Source organism: Heloderma suspectum, chromosome 11, assembly GCF_057233095.1.
Source record: "Heloderma suspectum isolate Gila_16-S chromosome 11, 16-S_ref, whole genome shotgun sequence".
Classification (NCBI taxonomy): Eukaryota; Metazoa; Chordata; class Lepidosauria; order Squamata; family Helodermatidae; genus Heloderma; species Heloderma suspectum.
In genome coordinates, this window is record NC_139468.1 from 2,337,199 (window position 1) to 2,361,902 (window position 24,704).

Genomic DNA, 24,704 nt, shown 5'->3' on the forward strand with positions numbered 1-24,704 from the left:
ACTTATTCAGTCTATTTCTTAGCTGCCTTTTAAGACCATGGTCTTCCCAAGGCATCTTACAATATAAAAACAGAACAGTTCAATCTCACAAATGAATCATAAAACTGTTGGCCTTTGTTAGTATGATTTGATTTGGAGGCATGTCGAAAGTCACTCACTTTTGTGCACAGAGCTTATAGAAAAGCCCATGTGGCCCCTGGCTTGGACACGTTCACAGGCAGAGGGCTGCATGGAGGCCTGTGGGCACTGCTTGTGGGCATCCCTGAAGCATCTGGCTGGCCACTGTTGAAAGCAGGATGCTCGGTGGGGTGAACCTTCCATGCTGGTCCAGCAGGACTCTTTTCATGTCCTTATGATCCAGCCAATTAAAACACATTTGCATCCCACTGAAATCAGTGCAATCTTATGGGGCTGCCTTTACACTACCCCCCCCCCCCGCAGTCCTCCTGTTCTGGAGCCTTTCTACGGTTAGTGCAGGCTCCTAGACAGTGACCCCGTGATTGCTGAGGGGGAAGCTTTTAATGTTCAAGTCTTCATAGAACTCAGTGAAACAGTGCCATCTAGTGGCTGTTTTAATTGCGTTACGAGTTTAAAAAATGGTTCATTCCTTCCAGATCTTTTTGAGACGGGATAACCAGGAAATCACTGATGCAATGAATATGGACCTGAGGATGCTCCGGGAGAGAGCGCAGGACAGGAAGGCCTGGCATGCTATGGTCCATGGGGTCACGAAGAGTCGGACACAACTGAACAACAACAACAACCAGGAAATACCTCTGGATGTGCCCTGGAGGTTAATAACATCATGAAAGGACTTGCATTTCCGTGAGTGAGCAATCTCAATAGCAGGATAAAAGCTTTGCGTCAAGGAGCCCAGATGTTTACCTGAAGTTAATCCCACCATGTTCAGTGAGTCGTATTCCCAGGTATATGTAGATAAGGTTGCATCCTAAAAGGGTGTGTGTTTGGCTGAATTGTTCATTTTGGGCATCAGATCAAACAATGAAAAAGATGCCGGTTGGCCTTGCCTGGAGTGATTGGTAGCCCACGGACAGGATCCAAAATGAGCCCAGGGGCGTCTTGCAGGCCAGTCCGTGGACTTCAGCAGCCAGGAGCTTTCATCCGCAAGTGCCCACTGCTCCATTGGATGAGATGGGGACAGAATCAGCCCACGCTGGGCTACAGGGATGCTTTAGCACTTGTCTACAATATAGTTTCAAAGTGTTGCAAGCGGATTCTCAAATTTCCAGGCAGCCTATATGTGAGCCCAGCAGCCATTAGCTGACTTGCTCTGAAATCATGTAACATATTTAATTTGTAAGCTATTCCTGCAGGTGGCTGCCCACCCCGAGCCTTTGGGAAGAGGGTGGGCTAAACATTCCAACACATCTGTCAGCCCATGGGTGACTGTTGGCCAAGCCCCTCGCCTTGCCTGCTGCCACTCCTGGCCACCACAGTGATGAATGAGGTGCTCCTGATACGATTGCTGCAGCTCACACGGCCGGCCTCGTATGGCCTCGCTAAATGGTGGAGGGCCCCCGTGGGGCCCGCTTTCTGCATTCGCGGCCTCTTGCTTAACGCCTCCCGTCTTCGCCGCCACTCTTCTGCCTGAGCCGATCCTTTAGAACTGGGATATTTTGAAAGTAAGAAAAACACCCTTCAACGTGTTTTCTGTCAAAATCAAAGCAGCCCACACCTGATGTTGCAGTCCCTCTTCAGTTATTACAGATGTGTTATCTCAGCAGATGCAAATTATTTTAGGGAAGGACATAAGCATGTGAGCAAATTGCAAGGAAGTGCAGAGGAGAGGCGGGGGGGTGGAAGAGAGGAAGATGGCTCTACTCCTCCAAAACTCTAGTGGGGGCTGCATCAGAATGAGGGAAAAGCTGAGATGAGAGTAAACAGAGGCTGGGAACAGATGTCGTCACAGGCGGTTCTTCACTTGCGGTGTGAAACCGGTTTTGCAACTGGTGTCATCAACGTACACACCAGCAGTCAAATGCTGGATCAATGACATATTTCCCAAGCCCAGGGGGTGTGTAAGGTGGCTACCTAGTAAAAGAAGTTCTTTACATAAAGTGGCACTTGTGTTCATACTGAAGTAAATAAAGGGGTGGGGGAAGAAAGAAAAATTAAAAACTGTTCTGGGGACTGGGAGAAGGGTGTGTTGGTGATGTTTTGAGTGCTAGCCAATAAGTACCCAATAAGTACAGCTTATTCTTCCTGGACAACACACCTGCAGAACCATAGCTTGTTGCCCCCAGCCCCCAAGAACTTGACAGGGACAGAAATGGCAAAGGAAAAGGTGTGAATGCTATGAATGAGGCCATACAATGGCTTTGGTGTTTAGCTGAGGGCCATATCTCAGTGGTACCATGCATGTACCCCCCACAGCTCAACTGGTGGTGGGCTATAGAGCAGCAGAACTTCTAATGGTGGTCTAAGCAGGTGAGCGGGCTTGTAGGGTAGAAGCTGTCTTTAAGAGACCCGGGTTCCAAAACATTGAAGACTGTAAAGGCTAGAGCCAACATGTTAAATTAGGCTCCGAAATGGATTGGCAACCCACGACAATAATACAGGAGTGGTGCAACGTGATCACAACAATAGGGTGGCCATATGTCCTATTTCACAGTGGACAGTCCTCTGTTGGAAGGCATCCTCTATTTGAAGTCCAGTTTAGAGCTCAAGTGCCATAAGAAGGGGGAGCTAAAGGGCCTTGAAGTGGCCCATCAACAGTCACCACCTGGATAGTGCACTGAGCAGGCACACAGAACACCTGGTCACACTCTTTGCTACTATGGTAAAATGTATTGTATTTTCATTTAAATTATAGTAATTATTTCCAGATTTGAATCTACACGTATAAATGAGCACATGCAAATTTTATGAAAAATAGTTCCTCTTTTTTGGTGATGCGTCAGGGGCAACCCTACCAACAGTGAACACCAATGAGAGTTTCTGAACATTCTTCAAAGGTAGTCCCACACAGAGTGCATTGTAGGAGTCTAATCTGGACATGGCCAAGGGATGCATAACAGTGGCTGGATCCAGCTCTTCCAGGAACATGCTGTGTGACCTCTAGTGGAAGATCTTGGGCACCAGCAGGCCATGAAGGTGGCAGAGCAGGACATCTGAGTCACAGGCACGATCTCCTGCAGGAGTGCGCAACCTGTGGCCCTCCTGAGGTTTTGGCTGAAAAGTCCCATCAGCCCTAGCCAGCATAGCCAATGGAGGCCAAAGCATCTCAAGGACGACGTGTGGGACTTTCTCCTGCCCATGCCTCAGAAGCAGCGTGCCAGAGTGCAGCAGCCTCATGAGCCTTGTGCAGGAGAGAGTCCACTGGATTTGCCCATGTTAATTAGCATGTGCCATGGGGACACGAAGAGTCGGACACGACTGAACAACAAAGCCTCTTAAACCCACGTGTTGTGTGAGGGCTCCATCTTTTTGCCTGTTGTACACATCCCTGGGGAGGGGGAAAGTCTTGGCATTGGGAGGGGGGAATCCACCCTTTTGACTTCTCAGGTGTTTGTCCCCCCATCAACACAATTGGGCAGACTCTTCTCCAGGCTTCCCTAAATCTGCTGATCTTTGGCTTATATCATACAATGATTTCCTGCTCCCTCAGGCAACATGTGAACTGGGTCTAATAGCCTACCCCTACCCCCCCAGCTCTCCCATCCCAGAATCATAGAACTGTAGAGTTGGACGGCAACTTGGAGGCCAGGTAGCCCAACCCTTGCTTGATGAAGGGATATGCCCTCGGGCTTCTATGGGATCTTGATCACTGGAATTTTATGAGGATTAAAAAAATGACCCGCAAGTGCAGCACGCTGGCATTCCAATCTGGACCAGGCTTGCTTTGACATGGTAACCAAAGGCCTTTCTGGAAAATAGGATTCATTCACATTGGTGGGCCTTACAAAATGTGTTTGAGATCAAGGGACTTTTTTCCTAGTTAAAACCAATTTCTGCTCAGTCCCTGCAATGTCTTTTGAATTCCTCCTGTGGTTTGAATATGGGAAACGCAAGTCTAATCCATCATGAGCAAGTGAATACTCTCTACTGTGCAAATTAATGTGGGACTGTTTGGGCCTGCATTACTTAGCAGGATCTCTTCCGGACAAAAGCAGATGTCTGAAACACCCTCCTCATTGGTTCGGGTTTGTCTTGAACTGATTATCTGCAATCCACAAGATGCCGTTTTTGCTTAAGCACAACAGGATGAGTTTACTGTTGTGTTTTTCCCGCCATCCCCACCCCCACTTTATGGCTTAAGTGACCAATGTGTCGCTGATGTTCTGCCGTGCCCGTTTTTAAGGACCATGAACAAGTTACCTCTTGACTCCCGGGAAAACAACCGTTGTCCTAAGTTAAGTTCTTCGAAGAGGATGGTGGTGCACCAACAGCAAGGTGGTGCCCATGGCAGAGAGGCACCAACTTTCCCGCCAGCACAACGCCGAAGCTGCTCCACAGCCCACGGACGTGGCCAGGAGACGCCAGGCGGGCGTGCGGCTGGACGGCCCAGCACGGCTGCTTTCGCTTCAGGGTGACGCGAGAACGGTGGGTGACCCGGGCGGAGATGGGCCAGAGGGAGGGTCTGCCGTGAGGGAGCCGCGCGTGGGCGCCATTCCGGAGAAGCGGGCAACGCGAGTGGGGCCGCAAGGCGCAGCCCGGGGGAAGTGCTCCTGCACAAGCCCCATGGCAATGAGGGGGGAGAGATGCAGCCGCGCAGCAGCGGGCTTGCGCGTCTCCCCTTTGTTTCGAGGCGGCTCGAGCAAGAGCATTTCGCTCTGGGTTGTGCCCTCTGGAAAACAGTGGGGGGGGTGGGCTTTCCGCTGCGGGCACCGACGCCCGCCTGGCTGCTACATTTCGCGATGAGCCCCCAGGCAGCTCCTCTCGGCCCTCGGGGAAGCGTCCCAGGAGGGCGCGGAGCTCAGAGGCCTGCCCGGGGTGCCCACGTGCGCCCGCGACAGGCCCGAGTGGGCGGCGGCGGGGAGGGGCGGCCGGGCCGGCCCCCCGACCGCGAGCTCCGCGGACGCGCCCGAAGGTGGGGCTCGGGTCGCAGATCTCCGGGCTGGCGTGGAAGCGGCGGAGCCACGGGCCCTCGCTTGCACCGGCCGGACGCCGCGCGCCACGAAGATGGCGGCGCCGGAGCGCGCGGCGCGCTCGGCCGGCGCCCTCCTGGCTCCGCGGGCCCGCCCGCTGCCGCCCCGCCTCTCCGCTCCTCTCCGGCCAGAGCAGCCCTGCGCTGCGGGCGCGGCTGCCGCAGGCTGGGCGAAGGGCCGGGGCGGCCCGCCCGCTCTGCCGGCGGAGGGAGGGCGGCCGCCGCGCCGCGCCGGCCTCCGGCAGGCCAAAGGCGCCCGGCGCTCTGGCGCGGCAGCGGCCAGGCTGCCTGGCGGCGCGAGCGGGCGCCGGCCCGCCAAGGGAGAACGCGGCCTCTCGCGCGGGCGGAGAGGCGCCACGCGAGGGCCGCAGAGCGAGGGGCTGCTGGCGGGGCTCGGCCCTCTGGCCTCGCCCCGCGAGCGCGGGACAGGGCTGCCTCGCGGCAGGAGCGCCGCCCTGGCGTGGCAGGCAGCCGGGCCGCCGATGTCGCAGGGCCGGGATCAGGGCGGATGACGCCCTCCGGGGCCCCGGGAGCCGCCTCGGGCGCGCCAGGCCCCGCTCCACCTGGCCCGCTGTCGTCGCCACTGACGGGCAGCAGCGGCTCTCCGGGGCCTCAGGCAGGATTCTGCCCCAGCCCTGCCTGGAGGTGCCGCCGGAGGTCGACCTGGGGACCTCCCGTACGCAAAGCGGGGGCTCCGCCACCGAAGCTCCGGGGACAGGTTGGGCTAGCGTTACGGGTGCTCCATGGGGACGAGGGGGGCGAGCCCCCCCGAAACACTGCCAGCCCGCCCGCCCCGTGTGTCCCTCAACCCAAGCGCAGGGCCCCTTCCCTTGGCAGCACGCACGTGCGTGGCGGCGCCTGCCCCAAACACCGCCAGGGCCGCCCCTCCTCGCCCCGCGTCTCTTCTGTTGCCCCTGGCGCAGCTTACAAGCCCCAACGGATCCGCACTGAAGGGTGACTCAAGGAACTGCTGAGGCCGCCTCTGCCTAGGCCGTGATGTGCGCGCGAGTGCTTAGCTGCCATCAGCGAAGATGGGAGTCTGAACGGCACTCAGTAGCTTGCATATGGAAGAGGCAGCGAAGCCACAGCCCTGCTTGCTTGGCCCAAATTCCAAAGAACAGCCACTTGGCAGCCTCGGAGCCTACCGAGTCCCCCCTTTCCGGTGCCGGATCGCTCTATTGCTCCTCCAGACTCCAATGGCAGAATGTGCTGGGAAAACGCAGCATGGACGTCACATGCAGCAATAGTCGGGAATGCCCATAAATCAAGGACGGCAGGTACGCTAAACTGGGGCTGTGTGTGTGTGTGTGTGTGGATGAGGAGGATGACAATGACTCGCCAGCTGTTTGGTTACTCATCTCTCTTGTTGTTTAACTCTGTCTCTACCCAAAGGAATATTTGCAGTTGTACCGTCAACAGTCTCTAAACAAAGCAGCAAGGCCAGCTCTCAAATGAGGAATCCAGCTGCTCTGATGTTTCGCTTCTCAATGAATATTTTCTAATCCCGACACCTGCAAGCCATTTCGCCAGGATTTACAATTGAACAAGAAGGATGAGGGGTCCAGGGGCCGTGTTCTTGGTGTTTTGATTGTAAATGATGGAAGAAAAAAACGTTGTTATCGGATGTTGTAGTTATTTGAAGTTTGTTGCCCTCTAACCCAGGAGGGGCAAAGAATCATTCATCACTTCACCACAAAAGCCATGGCTGTGGGGGCAATGGGGGGGGGAGTGTGAAGGGTACTGCCACAAACTCCGATGCCAGCAGCCGCTTCCTCTCACTGTCCTGTTTCCCAGAATAAACAGGCTTTGGCTCAACTTGCGCAGAAGGAACCCCAGCCATCAGGGCTTCGTGGCAGGGGCCAGCTGTGCAAGAAAGCCTAGAGCTCCAATCCTGCTTCAAACCAAACACGCATCTGCACTGGCGATGCTGACTGAAAGCGGTACGCCTGGAACAAAAGCACCGGGATGGTGGGGGTGGCATCCTGATGTCATTCTCTCAAGACGATCCTGTCCCCAACAGGCCCAGGCTACAAATCCAGGTTACGAAGCTATGGCAGTAAAGTGTGCTTTGTGCCGAGGGACGTATACTAAAAAATCTAGTACCTGTGTCTGTATTTCAAATGTTCAACATCCAGATTAAAAACACACACACTTTTACTGACTTAGGTTGCTTCCATAGTGGGTCCCTTTAGTGCTGCTGAGACACTGTTTTTCCACAATCAGCTCGAAGTGGAATTAAAATGGAGATTTCCACAAGGCACTTAATATAGCTGAATATTAAGTACACATGCCTTTCCCCATGGCCACAATCATTCTGCAATATCTAGTCACAACCTCCATTTAGCAAAAGTCTTTTTCCAGTGTTTTTTATTTAATTTATTACATTTATATCCCACATTTTTTCCCTTTTAAGGAACCCATTTTAATGTTAATTAAAGGCTTTCTTGGAAGTGTATTTATTTAATGTATGTATTTGATCTGTACCATGCCTTTCTACCAAGAAAAATAGCACTCAAGGCAACTTACAACCATAAATAAAACTTGATTAAAACAATAATAAAACAAATGCATTAAAACACAATTCAAAACATAACCATAACAAAATAAAAACAGCATCCACCTCAACAGACTTGCTAACATGCCAAAGGCCTGCTTGAACAGAAGTGTCTGTGCTGCCGGCAAAAGGAGGGCAAAGAGGGAGCCAACCTAGCCTTCCTCAGCAGGGAGTTCCACAGCCAAGGAGCAGCCACCAAGAAGGCCCTCTTTTGTGATGCCACCAAATGCACCTCTGCAGGTGGTGGTGGTCTCGAAAGGAGGGCCTCCCCCAAAGATCTTAGACCTAGGCAGGCTCCTGTGGGAGAAGGCATTCTTTCAGGTAGCCTGGTCCCAAGCCGTATACGGCTTGGTCATAGCCAGCACTTTGAATTCTGCCCGGACACAGACCGGGAGCCAGTGAAGCTGCTGTGACAAGGGAGCTGTGACTGGTCCTGGTCGACAGTCTGGCCGCGGCATTCTGGCCCAGCTGAAGTTTCTGAAGTGTTTTCGAAGGTAGCCCCATGCAGAGCACATTACAGTAGTCCAAACGGGATGCAACTAAAGCATATGTGACCGTGGCCAGATCAGACGTCTCTAGGCACAGGCGCAATTGGCGCACCAGCCTTAGCTGCGCAAATGTACTCCTGGCCACCACTGAGACCTGGGCATCCGGGTTCAGGGCCGAGGCCAAGAGTGCACCCAAACTGTGAGCCTGAGTCTTGGGGGGAGCCTAGCCCCAACCGGCACAGATTGAATCCTTTTCCCCTGATCGGCCTTTCGACTGACCAGGAACGCCTCTGTCTTGTCTGGATTAAGCTTCAATTTGTTTGCCCTCATCCAGGCCATTACCAGCATCAGGCACCAATTTAGAAGCAGAACAGCTTCCTTGGATTTGGATGCAAAGGAGAGAGAGAGAGTTGGGTGTCATCAGCTTACTGGTGGCACTGAACCCCAAACCTCAGGTCAATCTCTCCCAGTGGTTTCATGTATATGTTATGGGGATAAGATGGAGCCCTGAGGGACCCCACAGCCCAATGGACATGGCATTGAACAGGAATCCCCCAGCATCACCTTCTGAGATGGGCCCCCCCAGAAGGACCACAGCCACCATAATACAGTGTTTCCAAGTCCCATCCCAGACAGACATCTCGGAGGGATATCATGGGCAATTTACAAAGACTAAAACCCTAGAAATATACCGTACGGACAAAATATATCAAAGCTATGGTTTTCCCAGTAGCAACATATGGCTGTGAGTGCTGGACTATAAGGAAGGCTGAGCACCGAAGAACTGATGCTTTCGAACGGTGGTGCTGGAGAAGACTCTTACGAGTCCCCTGGACTGCAAGGAGGTCCAATCAGTCCATCCTAAAGGAAATCAGCCCTGACTGCTCCTTGGAAGGACAGATACTGAAGCTGTAGCTCAAATACTTTGGCCACCTAATGCGAAGAGAAAACTCCCTGGAAAAGACCCTGATGCTGGGCAAGATTGAAGGCAGAAGGAGAAGGGGACGGCAGAGGATGAGATGGCTAGATAGCATCACCGATGCAATGAATATGGACTTGAGCGTACTCTGGGAGAGAGCGCAGGACAGGAAGGCCTGGCGTGCTATGGTCCATGGGGTCTCGAAGAGTCGGACATGATGGAACGACTGAACAACAACAAACATACTATAAAACCAACATCCAAAAATATAATTTCAAACAATCAACAGTAAATCTCAGGACCCATTAAAAACCTTATCATATGCTGTCAAATGTCTGGGAGTTGAGGAAAGCCTTAACCTGGCACTGAAAAGATGATAATGTTGGCACCAGGTGGGCCTCGCTGGGGAGAGCTTTCCACAATCGGGCCATCACCGCGAAGGCCCTCTCCCTTGTCATCTTCCAAACCTCCCTCAGAGGAGGGTCTCAGATGAGGAGCACAGTGTCAGGGTAGTTCATACCAAGAGAGGCGCTCTATCACCTTATTTTATAGAAAGGAAGGATAAGTAAATAAATGAAATAGAAAAAAAATGTGAGTGATATTAATGATACTAAAAGATGACACTAGAATCCACGGTAACCAAGAAGCTGCCTCACACCAAACATCAGCAGATGTTCCTAGAAAGTGCCAGTTCTCAAAAATGGACGTTCATCATGTACTCAAAAATCATCCATTTCAATTATGTGCTACAGATGTGGATGCAAAGACTCACAGTGCAATTCTATATCTGTCTCCCCAGGAGTAACCCCCATTGAGTTCAATAGGACTTATTCTCAGATAAGTGTGTATAGGATTGCATCCTAGGGCCAAAGTCCAACTATTCTGCTTAATTTACCTGGAAGACTATTTCATGGTAAGCATAACTCCATTCCCATCTGTGACACTGTTTTGGCAAGCAAAGCCTTTTCCCTGGGATTTTTTTTTCTTTTGTAGCCTGGGGGTGCAAAGCCTCATTCATTGTCTGAGACATCCCAGCAGGACTTTCATTCCAGAACCTCTTTTCAACAATGGGGTTGAACCGTGGAAGATGGGAATCAAAAACAGTTCATAGGAAGACATTCAGCCACGCGTCGATAGTGGTTGAGGTCAGTGGGCCTCTGGCTGCAATCCTAGACCCGCTTATCTGGGAGTAAGTCTCACTGAACTCAGTGGCACTTAATTCTGAGTAGTCATGCCTCAGATTGCACTGCTGTCTTATGTTAGTTCCATAAAGCCAGCTGGGATCACTGGGGTCAAATGGATCTTGGCCCTGCCGTGCTTTGGACATCTGGACACACTGACGCTGCTGAGCACCTGGAGGCCGGCCTGGAGGGGTGCCAAGCCCAACGCCCAGGCTGCAGGCAAGCAGCCCTGCTAACACCAAAGCCCCTGCTGCCCCAGGAGGGATTGATACCTGGTGCCTCTTTTAGCACAAATAAACGCACTTCGGGCGGGATTCCTTTGAACTCTGCCTCCACTTTTCAGGGCAGGCAGGCAGAGAAGGAAAGCTGTGAACGGCGCCTTCTTCCCGTCTGGGTGACCCTTCACAACATTTGCACCTAGTTAAGACAGCAAATGGCCTTGACTGTACTCTGGAGGAGCTGTTATCTTCCAGCGTGGGCAGCCCTCAGAGGATTGCAGCAAGGTGTGAGGCATCCGTCCCTGCCGTGTGAAAGTGGCCGACTCGCCCTTCGGGTCTCTGGAGGGCTCCATTTTGCCACAGGAACCCGGAGGGAGGCACGCGGTTGCCCAGGAGGCGCCAAACATGGCCGCCACGGCTGGTGCCCCGGACCAAATTGGCAACAGCAAGCCGCTTTGGAGGGGCATCCAGGGCCACCTGGAGATGGCAAGGCGACCGTCTGGAGCAGCCTTCCCCAACCTGGCAGCCTCCAGATGTGTATTGGACCACAGTTCCCAATACCCCCAGCCAGGATGGCCATACTGGTGGGGATGATGGGATCTGTAGTCCAACAGATCTAGAGGGCGCCAGGTTGGAGAAGGCTGCTCTGGAAGGACCCCCTGTGGGAGACCAGGGACTTGGGCTCCGAATCTGCTCGTTCCCTAGGCCCTGCGAGGAAGAAGGACAGCACCCAGCACTCCAGCTGCTCCTGTCTTCGGGGCCCTTGTGGCACACCGCAGCCCCCACCTTGCTCTTTGGGAGCCGCCTTCCTAATGTTCTGCCAGTGGGAATGGCGAGCCCTGTCCTCCTTCTGGGTTCCTCTCCCTGTCCGAGGCCTCTAGAAGACGGTGCATCTTGCCTGCAGCACACGCGCTTCTTAAGGCCCACGCACGAACAACTGAACACCAGGGCCCTGTGCGACGTGCAGCCTGGCATTCTGCACACTGCAGTGGCTGCTGGGGTGCCTGTGGACGTGCAGTCACGTTGCTGGAGGACCAGCGACTGCAGGCAAAAGCGAGGCGGCAGCAGGCAGAGAAGGATCCCTGGGGGAGGCGGGCAATCCAGCCGCCATCCATCGCTTCTGAGACAAGCAGGTCCCTCCTTTCATCTTCCCCAATGTGGTGCCCTCCAGGTGTGCCAGACTGCAGCTCTTTGCATTGCCATTGGCCATGCTAGCTGGGAATGATGGGAGTTGCAGTCCAACATATCTGGAGGCCACCAAGTTGAGGAAGGCTGATCAATGCAACGTTGCACTGCCCTGTGGGAGCAGACCCCGAGGGAGATCATTCTCGAGTCTCATGAGAGAGAGCTTTGGCGGTTGGGCAGTATAGACATGTAAGAAATAAATGATAAATGCAATAGGAATAGGAATAACAAAGGTAATATTATCCATGAGACCTGCAACAAAATGTTGCAGTATATCCTCACCTCTAACAGGTGGCTCCTGTTCAGGGTTCCAGCCAGACAGGCCCCCCTCCAGCCACGAGGGGCTGGAACAGGCTCAAGCAGACCAGTTGACTCCCTCACCCATTTTCAGGCCTTTATTTCCAACAGACACACGGCACTCTGTGGTCCCTGGAGGCCACTGAGCATGCCAAGTCCGCACTGGGCTGCTGGTGGGGGCAGGGCGGGGCGTTAGCCTCTTTCGTGTGTTTCTTTAATGTTTTGTCCTTCTGCCCATCTCAGGGTCATCAGAGCACGCTGATCCCTCCTGCTTGTTTCTCTGGTCCTGGCTGGGCTCCAATCCTGTCAAGGGCTCAGTGACCCGAGTCTGCTCTTACAGGGAATGATGCTGCCAAGGTCTGGGAGAACTTTGCAGAGTAAAATGTAGGCACAAAGACGGATGCTGCCCCTGGGGGCTTGTTCACCCCTTCAGCAGGAGCGCCCCAGGGAAAGGAGCACACATGGCCCAGGTGGGCTGTCCAGGGAGGGCGGGGGGCTGGAGAAGCTTTCCCAACCCAAAGGAGAGAGATCCGGCACTGTCGCCCGCACCCCGCAGCCTGGGCAATCAGCGGTCATTTCATAGGAGCACAACAAATGAGTTGCCACATTCCTCCACGTCTCTCACACGTCGCTCTTCGGGGCAGAAAGGAACGGCCAGGGAGGAGTTGCACTGCCAAAAATGTCTTTATCACTTTTGCTGATAAAAGACTTTTTAAAGCAATTTTAAAAACACTGTTAGCTTCCTCGGGTTTCAATACCCAGGTTTGGGCCCCAGAAATTGAGCCTGCCCTCCTAAGTAGGAAAGAGGTGAAGATTTGCCCCTGCTCCGTGTAAAACGACAGGCCTCTCAGAAGCAGGCAGGGTGCAAACGTGGAGCAAAGGAGTCTGGGAACTTGCTGCCGCAAAATGTAGTGATGGCCACCAACATGGACGGCGTTAGAACGGCTAGTCCTGATGGTGGTATCCGGTGTCCCGGAGGACCAGTGGCCACATCCTTCTGAACGCCCGTCACCGGGAACAGCCGCAGCAGAAAGCTGCTGCCCCCGCGCCCTGCAGGAGGTTCTCATGGCGCTGTGCGCTGGCTACTGCGGGGCTCGACAGGCCTTTGGTGGGATCCAGTGGGGCTCTTACGTTCTTGAATGCCACAACGAAGGATGTGGGCTGGCGGGTGCTTCCAGGCACCATCAAAAGCTGTACGGGGAGGGAGGCGCACGTTCTGAAGAGCGGCATCGCCACAGCACGAACGCCGTGGTGCCGCCTCCCTGAGAAAAGGGCCGGTGGTTTGCTTGCTCGTTTCCCCGCAGTAGAGGACATGAGTGACAGATGTCTCAAAGGGCAGCCCGAGAGGGCACGTCAGCGAACGGAGGCCTCTCAAGTTTTACGGATCTCGAGCGTGCGCTTGATGGCGAGCGGGGCCGGGCCGGGCCTGTTTCCTCGCACGTCACTCTCATCAGACAGTTGTGAAATTGGATTCCAGGCCTGGACAGGGGATAAAACTTCTTCCACCCTGGATGGTTTCCAGATGTTTCTCCGTCACATAAATGCAGGTGATGAAAGCCGTGTGCTGCCCTGGCACGCGTGGCTTGCCGTCAGGCGGGTCGGGGCAAATGTGGTAGGAAAGGGGTTTGGCAAGAGGGGTCCGAAGGGCGCGGAAGGCGCGGCGGGCCAGGCGGCCTGGGCAGTGCTTCGCCCCGGCGGGCAGGAGGGGCGGGGGGCGCGAGCCACGGAGCTGGAGCCCTCGCTTCGGAGGGCCCTGGTGCCGAGGCCCAGGGGCCGCCACGCCAGCGCCCTCGCAGAAGGCGCGGCCGGCCGCTTTGGCCAGCCGGGCCTGCACCACCCGCCGTTCCCGGCCAGCACGGCCAGAGGCGGGGAACGAGGGCTGGCCGGGGACGGTGGGCGGCGCAGTCCGCGGGCCGGGCCGCCCCTCCTGCGCCGCCCGCAGCTGCCTGAAGCGCGCCGGGCGAGGGCGGGTCCGCGGCCTTCGGCAGGCAGGCGAGGGCGGCCTTGCGCCGGGCTAGCCGCGGTCCGCCACCGTCCGGGGCCTCTCCGCCCCTTGGGAGCGGCTGAGCGCGCCGGGAGGCAAAACCGGGCGCCGGAGCCCGGACCTGGGCGCGAGCCGCGCCGCGCCGGAGCGGCTGCCCCGGGGCGGGAAGCGTCGCGGCCGTCGCGGGCTGCCCGCCGCCGCCAGGGCAGAGGAGAGACGGCCCCCCCGCCCCCGCCCCCGCCCCCGCCCAGCGGGCCCGGCGCCTGCGAAGCAATCCCCGGGCCGGGCGGGCGCGCCGCGCGGGGCCCGGGCGTCTCCGCGAGCCCTCGGAGCGCCGGCGGCGTCCGCTTCGGCTCGGCGGGCTGCCCGGGCCAGCGCGCGGGGGCTGAGGGCGCGAGGGCGGGCGGTGCTCGCGGGCTCCGGCCCGCCCGCGGTGGCTGCCGCCGCCGCCGCGCGCGGGAGGGAGGGAGCGGCGCGGAGCAGCAGCAGCAGCAGCACTCCCCGGAGCCTGCGGGGCGAGCCGCCCCGCGCCGGATTCGCTGTTCCGCCCTTCCTCTGCCGGGCCGGGCGGGCCGGGCCGGAGGGAGGCAGCCAAGGAGCGGCGCCCGCGACGGGCCCAAGAAGGCTCTCGGGGCCGCTGGCCGCCTCTCGCCGCCAGCCGGGCCGGGGCGGCTGCCTTGGGATCGGTGGCCAGGCACTGCGCGACCCCACCAGAGCGTGACAGGGCATCTGCCGGAGCGTCGGTGTCAGGAAGCGCTGGGGGATGCGGCGGCGGCGCAGTCGTGGCGCACGTTGGCACTGGCGAGAAGGGGCAATGTGGCCCTGAGGCCCTGGAAGCCAAACTTGGGTCGAAGGTTGAAACTTCCGCTGACGGTTCCATGCACAGAGAGCTGCTGCGTGACAAGGGAGGGAAAGGAGTGCGGGAGGAGGATAAGGAGGTTGCAGAGAAGCCAGATGAATCCTCCGTGTCTGTCTTCGCTGCTGAAGACATGCTTGAGCCGGAAGGGAGTCTGAGGAACTGAGGAGAGCAGTGGTGACCAGAGAAGACGTCCTAGATAATATTGACAAATTGAAAGCTAAGAAATCACTAGGTCCAGATGGTATCCATCCAAGCGTTCTTAAAGAATTCAAATGTAAAACTGCTGCTATCCTAACAACAACATGGAACACATTCCTGGGGTTGGCCTCTGTACCAGGGGACTGGAGAGTGGCCAATGTAAAAATTTTTTTTAAGGGATTCTGGGGGAATGCAGGAAATTACAGGCCAGTCTGCTTAACATCTGCCCCAAGTCGGTTGGTGGAAAACATTATTAAAGATAGCATGTCAAGTACAGGGTGTTTCAAAAAGATGGCCCCGATTCGAAATAGCTTTATCTCTGCAACCACGAACCACCCATGAATGAAACTCTTACCACTTGAAAGGGTGGGGCATAGAGTTTCAAATGATTACCGCTAGATGCCTCTCTCAGCGCACAAACGGCCCCTAGCCTCAGTCATTCACAAGATGGCAACCCCGCAACACAAGGTGTTTTGCGTTCTGCAGTTCAGCAAGACTGAATCCGCAATTGTGGTGCAGCGTGCATTTCAACAGCGTTTTGGCACTGATCCGCCAATGCTAAAGAGCATTCGTCATTGGTACCGACAATTTGAGGAAACAGGCTGTTTATGTAAGGGGAAGAGCACAGGGCGACCCTGCACTTCAGAGGAAAACGTGAGAAGAATTCAAGAGAGTTTTCAGCGTAGCCCGTGCAAGCCCACTCGTCGTGCCAGCCGAGAACTTGCGCACTCTCATACGACTGGCGTGTGCTAAGGTGACGTTTAATCATGAGGCCATACTGGTTGCAATTGGTACAGGCTCTTCATGCAGGTGACGAAAGAAAACGTGTAGAAAGCGTTTGATTTTTAGTGATGAAGCAATGTTTCATCTAAGCCATAGAGTTAACTGTCACAATGTGCGCATATGGGGATTACGGAATCCACACAAAATAATAGAGAATGTGTGTAATTCCCTGAAAGTGAACGTGTTTTGTGCCATTTTTCAAAAAAAGATTTATGGCCCTTTCTTTTTCGAGGGAAACACAGTTATGAGGCAAACATATCTCAAAATGCTGCAGAACTGGCTCTTTCCACAACTTAGTGAAGATTCCGATCATTTCTCAGCAAGACAGAGCACCGCCACATTGGCACCTGCCGGTTCGACGTTTTCTAAATGACACGCTGCCTCAAGGGATGGGCCGTACGGGACCCCAAGACTTGGCGCTACACTCTTGGCCCCCAAGATCTCCAGACATGACACCCTGCGACTTTTTCTTGTGGGGATATGTCAAAGAATGTGTTTTTGTGCCACCATTAGTAACTAATCTGGATGACCTCAAAAACAGAATCATGGCAGTGGAAGAAGACACTTTGAGAGGCGATTGGGGCGAATTCAACTATCGTCTTGATATTGTCCGTACAGCAGGTGGAGGGCACATGGAGCATTTATAAAATGGTTAGTAAAACTTGATAACTCATTAAACCATTTGTAACTTTTGGTGTAATTGTAGTATGTTGCCATCGTGAAATATACTGCTTTGAGACTGGATCCATCATTTTGAAACACCCTGTATATAGAAGGATATGTCCTGCTGAAAAGGAATCAACATGGCTTTGGCATAGGTGAGTCCTTCTCACTACATGTTAGAGTTCTTTGAGAATGCAATAAACATGTGGACAGGGGTGATCCAGTAGACATTGTTTACTTGGACTTCAACAAGGCTTTTGACAAAGGCCTATCTTAGCCTATCTAGTTCAGCATTCTGTTCCCACAGTGGCCAGCCAGATGCCTCTGAGAAGCCCACAGGCAGGACACCAGTGCAACCGCCCCCTCCTGCCCAGCAACAGGTACTGAGAGGGGTACTACCTCCAATACGGGAGGAAGTATGCACCCATCCTGCCAGTAGCCATCGATAGCCGTGTCCTCCCCCTCCTCCATGAATTTGTCTAATCCCCTTTTAAAACCATCCAGGTTGGCATCCATCACCACATCTCATGGTAGCAAATCCCGGTTTGACTCTGCGCTCTGTGAAGAAGAAGGACGCCCTTTCATCAGTCCTCAAGCTCCCACTGTTCAGCTTCATTGGATGAGCTGAGCTTCTAGAACTATGAGGCAGAAAAACTTCAGATTTACTTGATGCCAGAAAATGGGGATCATCGGGAGGCACGCTTGTGAGGTGAACCGTCAGGGAAGCGATGGAAAACAATTTGGGTAGGTTTCATTTGGCCAGAGAAGGAGAAAACTGGAGATTGGGGGCTGCCAGTACTACACATGAAAGGCTCCCTTGGGAGTAGATTTCTTGGGCAGGGGGACATTGGGTCGAAGCCCTGAAGCCACCCATCCAGGTTACTTTGGGGTCACCCCTGAAACTGGAGGCACAGCTCAGGTGCTCCACTTGTGAGGAAAGGAGGACTTGCAAATAACACCTCTGAGAACCATACCCCTCCCTCATATTCATGCATGTGAAGAGGTACCTCCATCAGGCAGGCCTGCCTAACTGGGGACGCGCCAGGCCAAGGCGGGGGCGGCAGAGCTGCCTTGCTTCAGAGTGTCCGCTGAGGTCACGCTCTGGCTTTGGTGGTTCCCAGTGGGCAAGAGGACTGCAGTCTGCCTTGCACGCAGAAGGGCCTAGGTTCGGCCCCCAGAGTCTCTAGGGAGGGCTGGAAAAACTCCTGCCTGAAACCCTGGAGAGTCGCTGCTGCCCATCAGTGCCAACGATACTGGGCAAGATGGACCACAGGGCTGACTCAGAATAAAGGAGCTTCCCATGTTCCTATGATTGGTTCGGAATGAAAACAGCACCTTCCTGACCCAGCTAGCCAGCATGGGGGGGGGGGTGTCCAGGCAGGCATCCACTCAGCAGTGAGCCCTGCTGGAGCGCTGAGGCCCTGGGTGCCTGAGGGGGCAACGTGCTGGTGCCAGGCCAGGATGGTGGCCCACTCGGGCTTGATCAACCTGCTTCAGCCGTTTTCCTGGCGCTGCAGGAACAGGCTGCCATGCATGGCTGCAGAGCTGTCTGTCGCGCAGGCCTCGCCCGTCACAGGGTGTGTGCGGCTTCCACCCGGGAGGGCAAGAAGAGCGTCCCTGCTCCCTTCCAAAGAGCTCTTCGCTTTCCGTTTGGTTGCTCTGTCTGTGACTTCTTGGAAGTACTCTGTTGGGCAGATGGTCCGGGGTGTTTGGAGACGAGAAGAGGCACCCTCTTGCGAAAGAGGAGGGACGTTTTGAAGAGTCCTGCAGAATTTATGGGGGCAGAGAAGGCGGTGTGGAAGCAGAACCAGCTTCCTGAATTGCGCATGGAAAAGGGACTGGAGCCAGGCTCTCGGCATGCGCTTCCTGCCTCTTTACGAGGGCATATTTGAAAGGCGAGATGGGGTTTCTTTGCCAGGACTAGTGAGGAAACAAGGAATGGAACTGCGGTGCAGAGGCCTGCAGGCCCCGGAGCTCGCTTGTGACGGTGTTCGCACCATTTTATCAGCCAAGCATGGCCGGGGAGCAGGTGGTGCCATTTCCTCTCTGCAATCTGCTTCTCTGCTTTCCCATTCAGGGACAAGCTGGGATCCCTTTATATCTCTCCCCATCTCCCCACCCTCTCTCTTCTGTGGCTCTTTCACAGCCATTTCTCGGCAAAGTGGACTCGTTGAAGACCAACAATAGGAAGCGCTTTGTCACGCGGCGCGTCATCAAGTCATGGCAATTCACCAGCACACAGTGCAAGGCTGGCGGCCCTGGTCGCTCCCTTGGAGGGCTTTAAAAAGAGCAATGGATGATGCAGAATCATGGCGGAGAGATCTATGCATGGGAAGGAGCTGGCTCATGGCAGTCCCACTTCCTCATGGTTTCAGTAGAGGCTCTTGTGCCAGTCACTCTCTGGAGCACACAAGGCTAGGGAAGGAGGCCAAGGCTGTAGGCATCAAATAGGCCCAGTGGGATGGGATGCCTTTGCGCTAGCATGGAAGCACAGCAAGCTTTCGAATGGCACTGCACTCTTCCCGAGAGGGTGTGAAAGGCACCAACATTTTCCTCACTCAGGGGCAGCTCTGTGGAACTTGGAAACAGGTTAGCAAGCCCAAATAAAGGCAGCCATTTTTGTTAACGCTTCAAAGTAAAATATAGATGCTTTGCAGAATCCTGCTCTGGAGAAGGAGCTGTGTCTATATCTGGCCAAACCTTGCATACAGAACTTAAATTTGAACCCATTTTCGGTGCCCTTGTTGGTAGGAAGCTATTCTAGATGGGGGTATTTCTGAGCATAGGCAGAGTGCCTTTCCCTCCCTCCCTTGACCACTGAACAGCCCCAAACAGACCCCACGCCGACCCCACAAATGGGGTCCTTGGCCCGCCCTGCCCCGCACCATTTGTGCCGCCTGGCAGTGGCCTGCCAGGGTCTCTGGCGGAGAAGGAGCTGCCTGTCACCCGCCTCCTGACTTTTGTTTGGAACTGGGGAAGCTGGGATTTTTAGCTGGGGCCGTCTGTGTGCCAAGCAGGGGCCCTGCTCCTCCCCAAAGGAGGGGCCCGCCAGCCCGGGCATCCTCCTCGAGCTCTGCCACAGGCGGGAGTGCCGGAATGGCCAACCAAGCAAATCTGCAAGACGATCTTGCACATGATAGGTGAGAGCAGGTCACGTGACAAGGCCCTGCCCAGGGACGACTCACTGGACTGGGCTGGGGTCTCGGTTTAGCCCCCCAAAGGAGCTCAGCTGGCTGCTGCCCCTGCCACACCTACGGCCCGCCTCCCTCTGCCTCGGCAGTGCTTGCGCCTTGGCCCGCAGACTTGGCAGGGGCCAGGTCACAATGGGCTTTTCTACACCAGGCATTTATCGAGCGCGCGTCATTCCCTGCTCACGGTTGTTTACGGGTGACCCTCAAGTGATAAGGGAGAGCGCTGACTCTGTTTTTGTTGCAGATGTCAGGCATGTCATCGCGGGGACATCCACTTCAGCGCCCTTTCTCCACCCCAAGAAAGGGCAAACAGAGCTGCGGCTTTGGCCACAAGGCCCCGGCCCGCCTGGCTCCTTTCAGCACGTGGAGAGAAGGTGAGGCGGCGAGCCAGGACAGCGCTGGCAAAGCCAGCCGCAGAAGCTCAGTGGGGGCAGGGGCGGAGGGAGTGAGGCACTGTGGGAAACAGGGCCAACACCATGGCCTGGAGGGCCCCCGGCAGCTGTGAAATCTGGCTGCCTTTCACTAGTCCATCATCATAAACAGCTGCAGTTTATTAGGGGTCACAAACGTAAAATAGATATTGCCAAGAAAGCCTCTTCGAGGAGAATGACCCGCAATCCGGGTGCTGCCTCCAAAAAGGCTCCGCTTCATGCAAGTGTGCACCTGTGCAAGGGTCGGAGTCCCAGGCAGACTGGTTTGTGTGTAAGTTTCATTTTGAGAAATGAATGGGTCTTACTCCCAAGTAGATGTGTGGAGGTGTAGGCTATCAAGTGCTAATATTTATTCAACATTCCAAGAAAACCAGCGTGAGAACCGCAAGAAAACAAGCCACACGACTGCTTTGCAGGACAACGTCCCTCACAACTCTAGGCGCTCATGCCAGTGCAGATCTGTGCTTGACATGCCTTTCGATCTGTCTGGATGGTCAGACAGATGTACGAAAAAGCCAAATTGCCGTAGCTAGCGAGGCTCAAGCTAGCAAGGTGAAGCAGAGACATCACCTTGCTGACAAAGGTCCGTCTAATCAAAGCGATGGTTTTCCCAGTAGTAATGTATGGCTGTGAGAGCTGGACTATAAGGAAGGCTGAGCGCCAAAGAATGGATGCTTTTGAACTGTGGTGCTGGAGAAGACTCTTACGAGTCCCCTGGACTGCAAGGAGGTCCAATCAGTCCATCCTAAAGGAAATCAACCCTGAGTGCTCATTGGAAGGACAGAGACTGAAGCTGAAGCTCAAATATTTTGGCCACCTAATGCAAAGAGAAAACTCTCTGGAAAAGACCCTGATGCTGGGAAAGACCGAAGGCAAAAGGAGAAGGGGACAGCAGAGGATGAGATGGCTAGATAGCATCACCGATGCAATGAATATGAACTTGAGCACGCTCCGGGAGAGAGCGCAGGACAGGAAGGCCTGGCGTGCTATGGTCCGTGGGGTCACGAAGAGTCGGACACGACTGAACAACAACAACAAAGCGAGGTTCCCTTGCTTGGAGTAGCAGTCGTGGAAAGGGCCCTGTGCTTCCCACGCACTCCCCAGTTCTGTCAGCGGCAGCACTGAATTAACGGCAATCCCTTAATGGCAAAACAGAGGACCTCAGACTGAAACGGCGGGTTGGCAACTCTGTCTGAATAACTGGAAGCCCAAGCGAGGCTGCCTTTTAGCCCAGTCATAGCCCTGTTTACCCAGAAGTAAATCACGCTGATTTAAATGGGAGCCCCTCCTGAGAAAGTGTGCTTAGGATGGCAGGCCTCAGCTTCCTGCACAGGCAGGGAGCTGGATTTCTTTTTCCCGGAGGCAGAAGACGCTTCCCCTTTGGACCCGAGAGGGCTCTGGGATGCGGTTGAGGCGGCTCAGCTCAGAGTCGTCGGAGGCTGTGGGTGGGCAGGGCTTCCGGGCTCGTGGCGGAGGCCAGGAGCCGGCCCCACCCACGCCTTTCCAAATGTGGAAGCTACCACATTCCTTGACGTAACACACTGAATCATAAAACCTTCTGTATTAGTTACTGCCCACATTTTTTTAATTATGTGAATAAAACTTCACAAATAAAAAGTTTTTATTTATTTATATTTATTTATTGCATTTATACCCCGCCTTTTTTCCTCTTGCAAGGAACCCAAGGTGGCTTACATTCTCCTCCTCCTCTCCATTTTATCCTCACAACAACAACCCTGTGAGGTGGGTTGGGCTGAGAGTCTGTGACTGGCCCAAAGTCACCCAGTGAGCTTCCATGGCCGAGTGGGGTCTAGAACCCGGATCTCCCAGCTCTTAGTCCAACACTCTCGCCATTACACCACACTGGCTCTTTTTTAAAATTTACTTAATTTTTAAAAAAATATTTTTTGAAATTCTCTGTCATTGAAATAAACTTCAGTATATTGTTCTAACATCAAAATCTTTAAGGTATTTTTTTAAAATGTTCTTTTTGTGTTAAATTGTTAAACATATGTATGCTGGTGCAGCGGTTAGGTAGAGTGTTGGAAGATCCAGGTTCAAGCCACAAAGCTGATGGGGTGACCCTGGGCCCTGGTCATCTCTCAGCCTAGCCTATTTCACAGATTAACTGTGAGACTAAAATGGGGAGAGGAATAATGGAAAATTATTATTTATTATTATTGATGATGATGATGGTAGCCCTGCTTGGTGATCATGGATAATGGCAGCTCCATGTGGGAAGAGAGGCACACAGGGCCCGCTCAGGCTGCGCCCCGATGGACGGCGGCTGGCGCTGCCAACTGCGTAAGAGAAAAGATGGGAAAACGCAGGAGGAGGATGGGTGGAAGACGTCGTCTGGACCCTCTGCAAAATTCTGCAAATGAGGCATAGCAATGGCGTGAGGAAAGCCTCACATGGAGGCACCCTTACTTCGGAGCAGGTCCGATGGCGTGCCATGGGACTTAGGTGTGAGTAAGCATGCATAGGATTGTGCTGCTAGGGTTCGATGCCTGTTTAAGTGTTTTGTCTGCGTCTTTGTCGCTGCGTTCTTACACGGCATTCATGTGCAATGAAGAACCAGGCCTCGCTGTTCCTTCCCCCTCCATCCGAGGAAGCGTCCAGCTGTGGCTTTGTTCGGATTAATCTGCCTCCAGGGGGCCTCAACAGGGTCCTCCTGTGGGCTGGGGGGGCTGCAGTGTCAGGGAACGGCAGCCATGGTATTTCTCTCTCCATCTCTGGCAGTGATACAAAAGGAGAAAGGAAACCGGTGCTCTCCCAACTATTTGACCAAAGGTTAAATTAATCTTGGCCTTCTCCCAGCTGAACTTAAGGCTCCCCCGCCCCACGGATGCTCTCTTGCTTCGTTACATCCCCCTTAAGTCTTATGCTGTTGAAAGCTGGTTCACTGATAGAAATTAAATGGCAATATTTAATCTAGAATGCTGAATACACGACTGGAAAAAGGACAGTTATTTCCTAGAGGTGCTTTCTAATTGCTCTTCCTTTTGGGGAGGAACATGTCAGGCAGTGATATGATTCTTCCTTCTATTGCGCAATTTAATTTCCTTTAGAAACTCCACATCCTGCCAAGGGGTGTGGGGAATTCTACCACGCTTCCCCACCTGATCCTCAGCATTTATCCAGCATTTATCACTGACACGAAGCCCCGGGGTTGGGATTGGCACCACCGGTGGAGTGCTTAATTAGTTGTCTATGAACACTAGTCTTAATTAGTCGACAGCTCAAAATCCAGGCTCCTCAGCTCTTGTACTCAAACGCTAAGGATCCAAAGAAGATTCAAGCTCAAGCGTTTATATGTAACCACAATCAACACGTTGTTGTTGTTCTTAGGTGCTTTCGAAACATTCTTTCAACTCTTCAGAACATTCTTTCGATGAACCCCTCAGCGGCCCGGTAAGGAGGCTCTGTGTTATTGTCCCATCTTGCAGAAGACGACCAAGACCGCGAGTGGCCAGACAGGCTGGAATGCAGCTCTTGCCTCGTAGGGTCAGCGGATGTGGCCTCCTGAAGGGCTGGACTTGGGGCTGTGGCGGGAGAAGCAGAGTAGCCTGAGCTCAGCCTTGTGGGGCGTCTCCGCATGCGCCTCCCGAGAATGAGCCCCTGGGCCTTTTCCTCACTGGTTGCGCCCCATACTAGTTCGAGGGGTGGCTGGGCACATTGATGCTTTCTGCCCCCGCAGGGCCCGCGCTGCCCACCTGAGCTGCTGGTCGCTCTTCAGCGAGGCCCTGCTTGCATACCGTGTGAATGTTATTCCTGCCGGACTCAGCTTGAGTCCCCACGACATGCTTTTAACTTCTTCCTCTCCCATGCCAAGCTCATCAAGAAGATTTATGAGCCTCCCTTCCTTGAGGAACACCTTATGCTGGAGCAGGCATTTCCCTGCAACGAGCATATTCATCTTCTTGCCATAAGCAGTCGTCTTTGGGGCTGACGCTTAATCCACGAAGAAAACCCACCGGGAGAAAGACGCGGCTGCCAAAAATCACAAGGCGTGGGCTTCATGCATGCAGAATGCCATGACTTCCAGCTAGCCGCTTGTACAGATTGGTCAGCCCCAGGCTGAAGGACCGAAGAAGAGCCCTGCTTGGCCAGGCCAGAGGCCCCTCGAGTCCAGCGCCTTGTGCGCTGTGGGAGGCCCGCAACAACAGCCCCTCCCACGCATGCTCCCCAGCAACTGGCACACAGGGACATGCTGCCTCCAGCACTGGCGGCAATGTGCAGCCCCTGGGAGCAGCAGCCACTGACAGCCCCCCCCCCCAAATTTGTCTCATCGCCTTTAAAAACACTGCTTAGCCTCAACGCTCCTCCGTGGCATGAAGCCAGTGGGTGTGGCGTGATGGGGGAGAGGCCACCAGGGAGCAACTGGGTCGGAGCAAGCCTCGCCCACTGATCTGGCAGCCCACAGCCAGTACTCCACGAGCCACAGTTCGTTTGGCCTGCATGTCAAGCTAAGGAAGTACTCAAAATGAAGGCGGTACGCTTTAGTTGGTTTAATTGGAGGGTTAATCACCTCCGAAAGCTTAATGGGGCGGGGGGGTGCACGTGAAGGCCACTGGTGCTTTGATCCATGCCCCCGTGGCACCCTTCCTGTTCTCGTTCCACGCTGATCTGCCCAGAGAGGCTCT

General features: G+C 54.4%; 1 protein-coding gene and 1 pseudogene across 1 annotated transcript; both read left to right on the forward strand.

Moving 5' to 3' along the window:
• Positions 1-4,877: 4,877 nt before the first annotated feature.
• Positions 4,878-7,691, forward strand: LOC146336889 (uncharacterized). The gene is made up of 2 exons (XM_084817595.1): positions 4,878-6,384; positions 6,500-7,691. The coding sequence occupies exon 1, from the start codon at positions 4,878-4,880 to the stop codon at positions 6,063-6,065; it is 1,188 nt and encodes a 395-aa protein (XP_084673721.1). The 3' UTR covers positions 6,066-6,384; positions 6,500-7,691.
• A 7,746-nt stretch (positions 7,692-15,437) lies between these two features.
• LOC146336890 (uncharacterized) lies at positions 15,438-16,420 on the forward strand (annotated as a pseudogene).
• Positions 16,421-24,704: the final 8,284 nt, after the last annotated feature.

Excerpts from the sequence above, each read along its gene's own strand:
- LOC146336889 (XM_084817595.1), top strand. The coding sequence starts at position 4,878 with ATGAGCCCCCAGGCAGCTCCTCTCGGCCCTCGGGGAAGCGTCCCAGGA.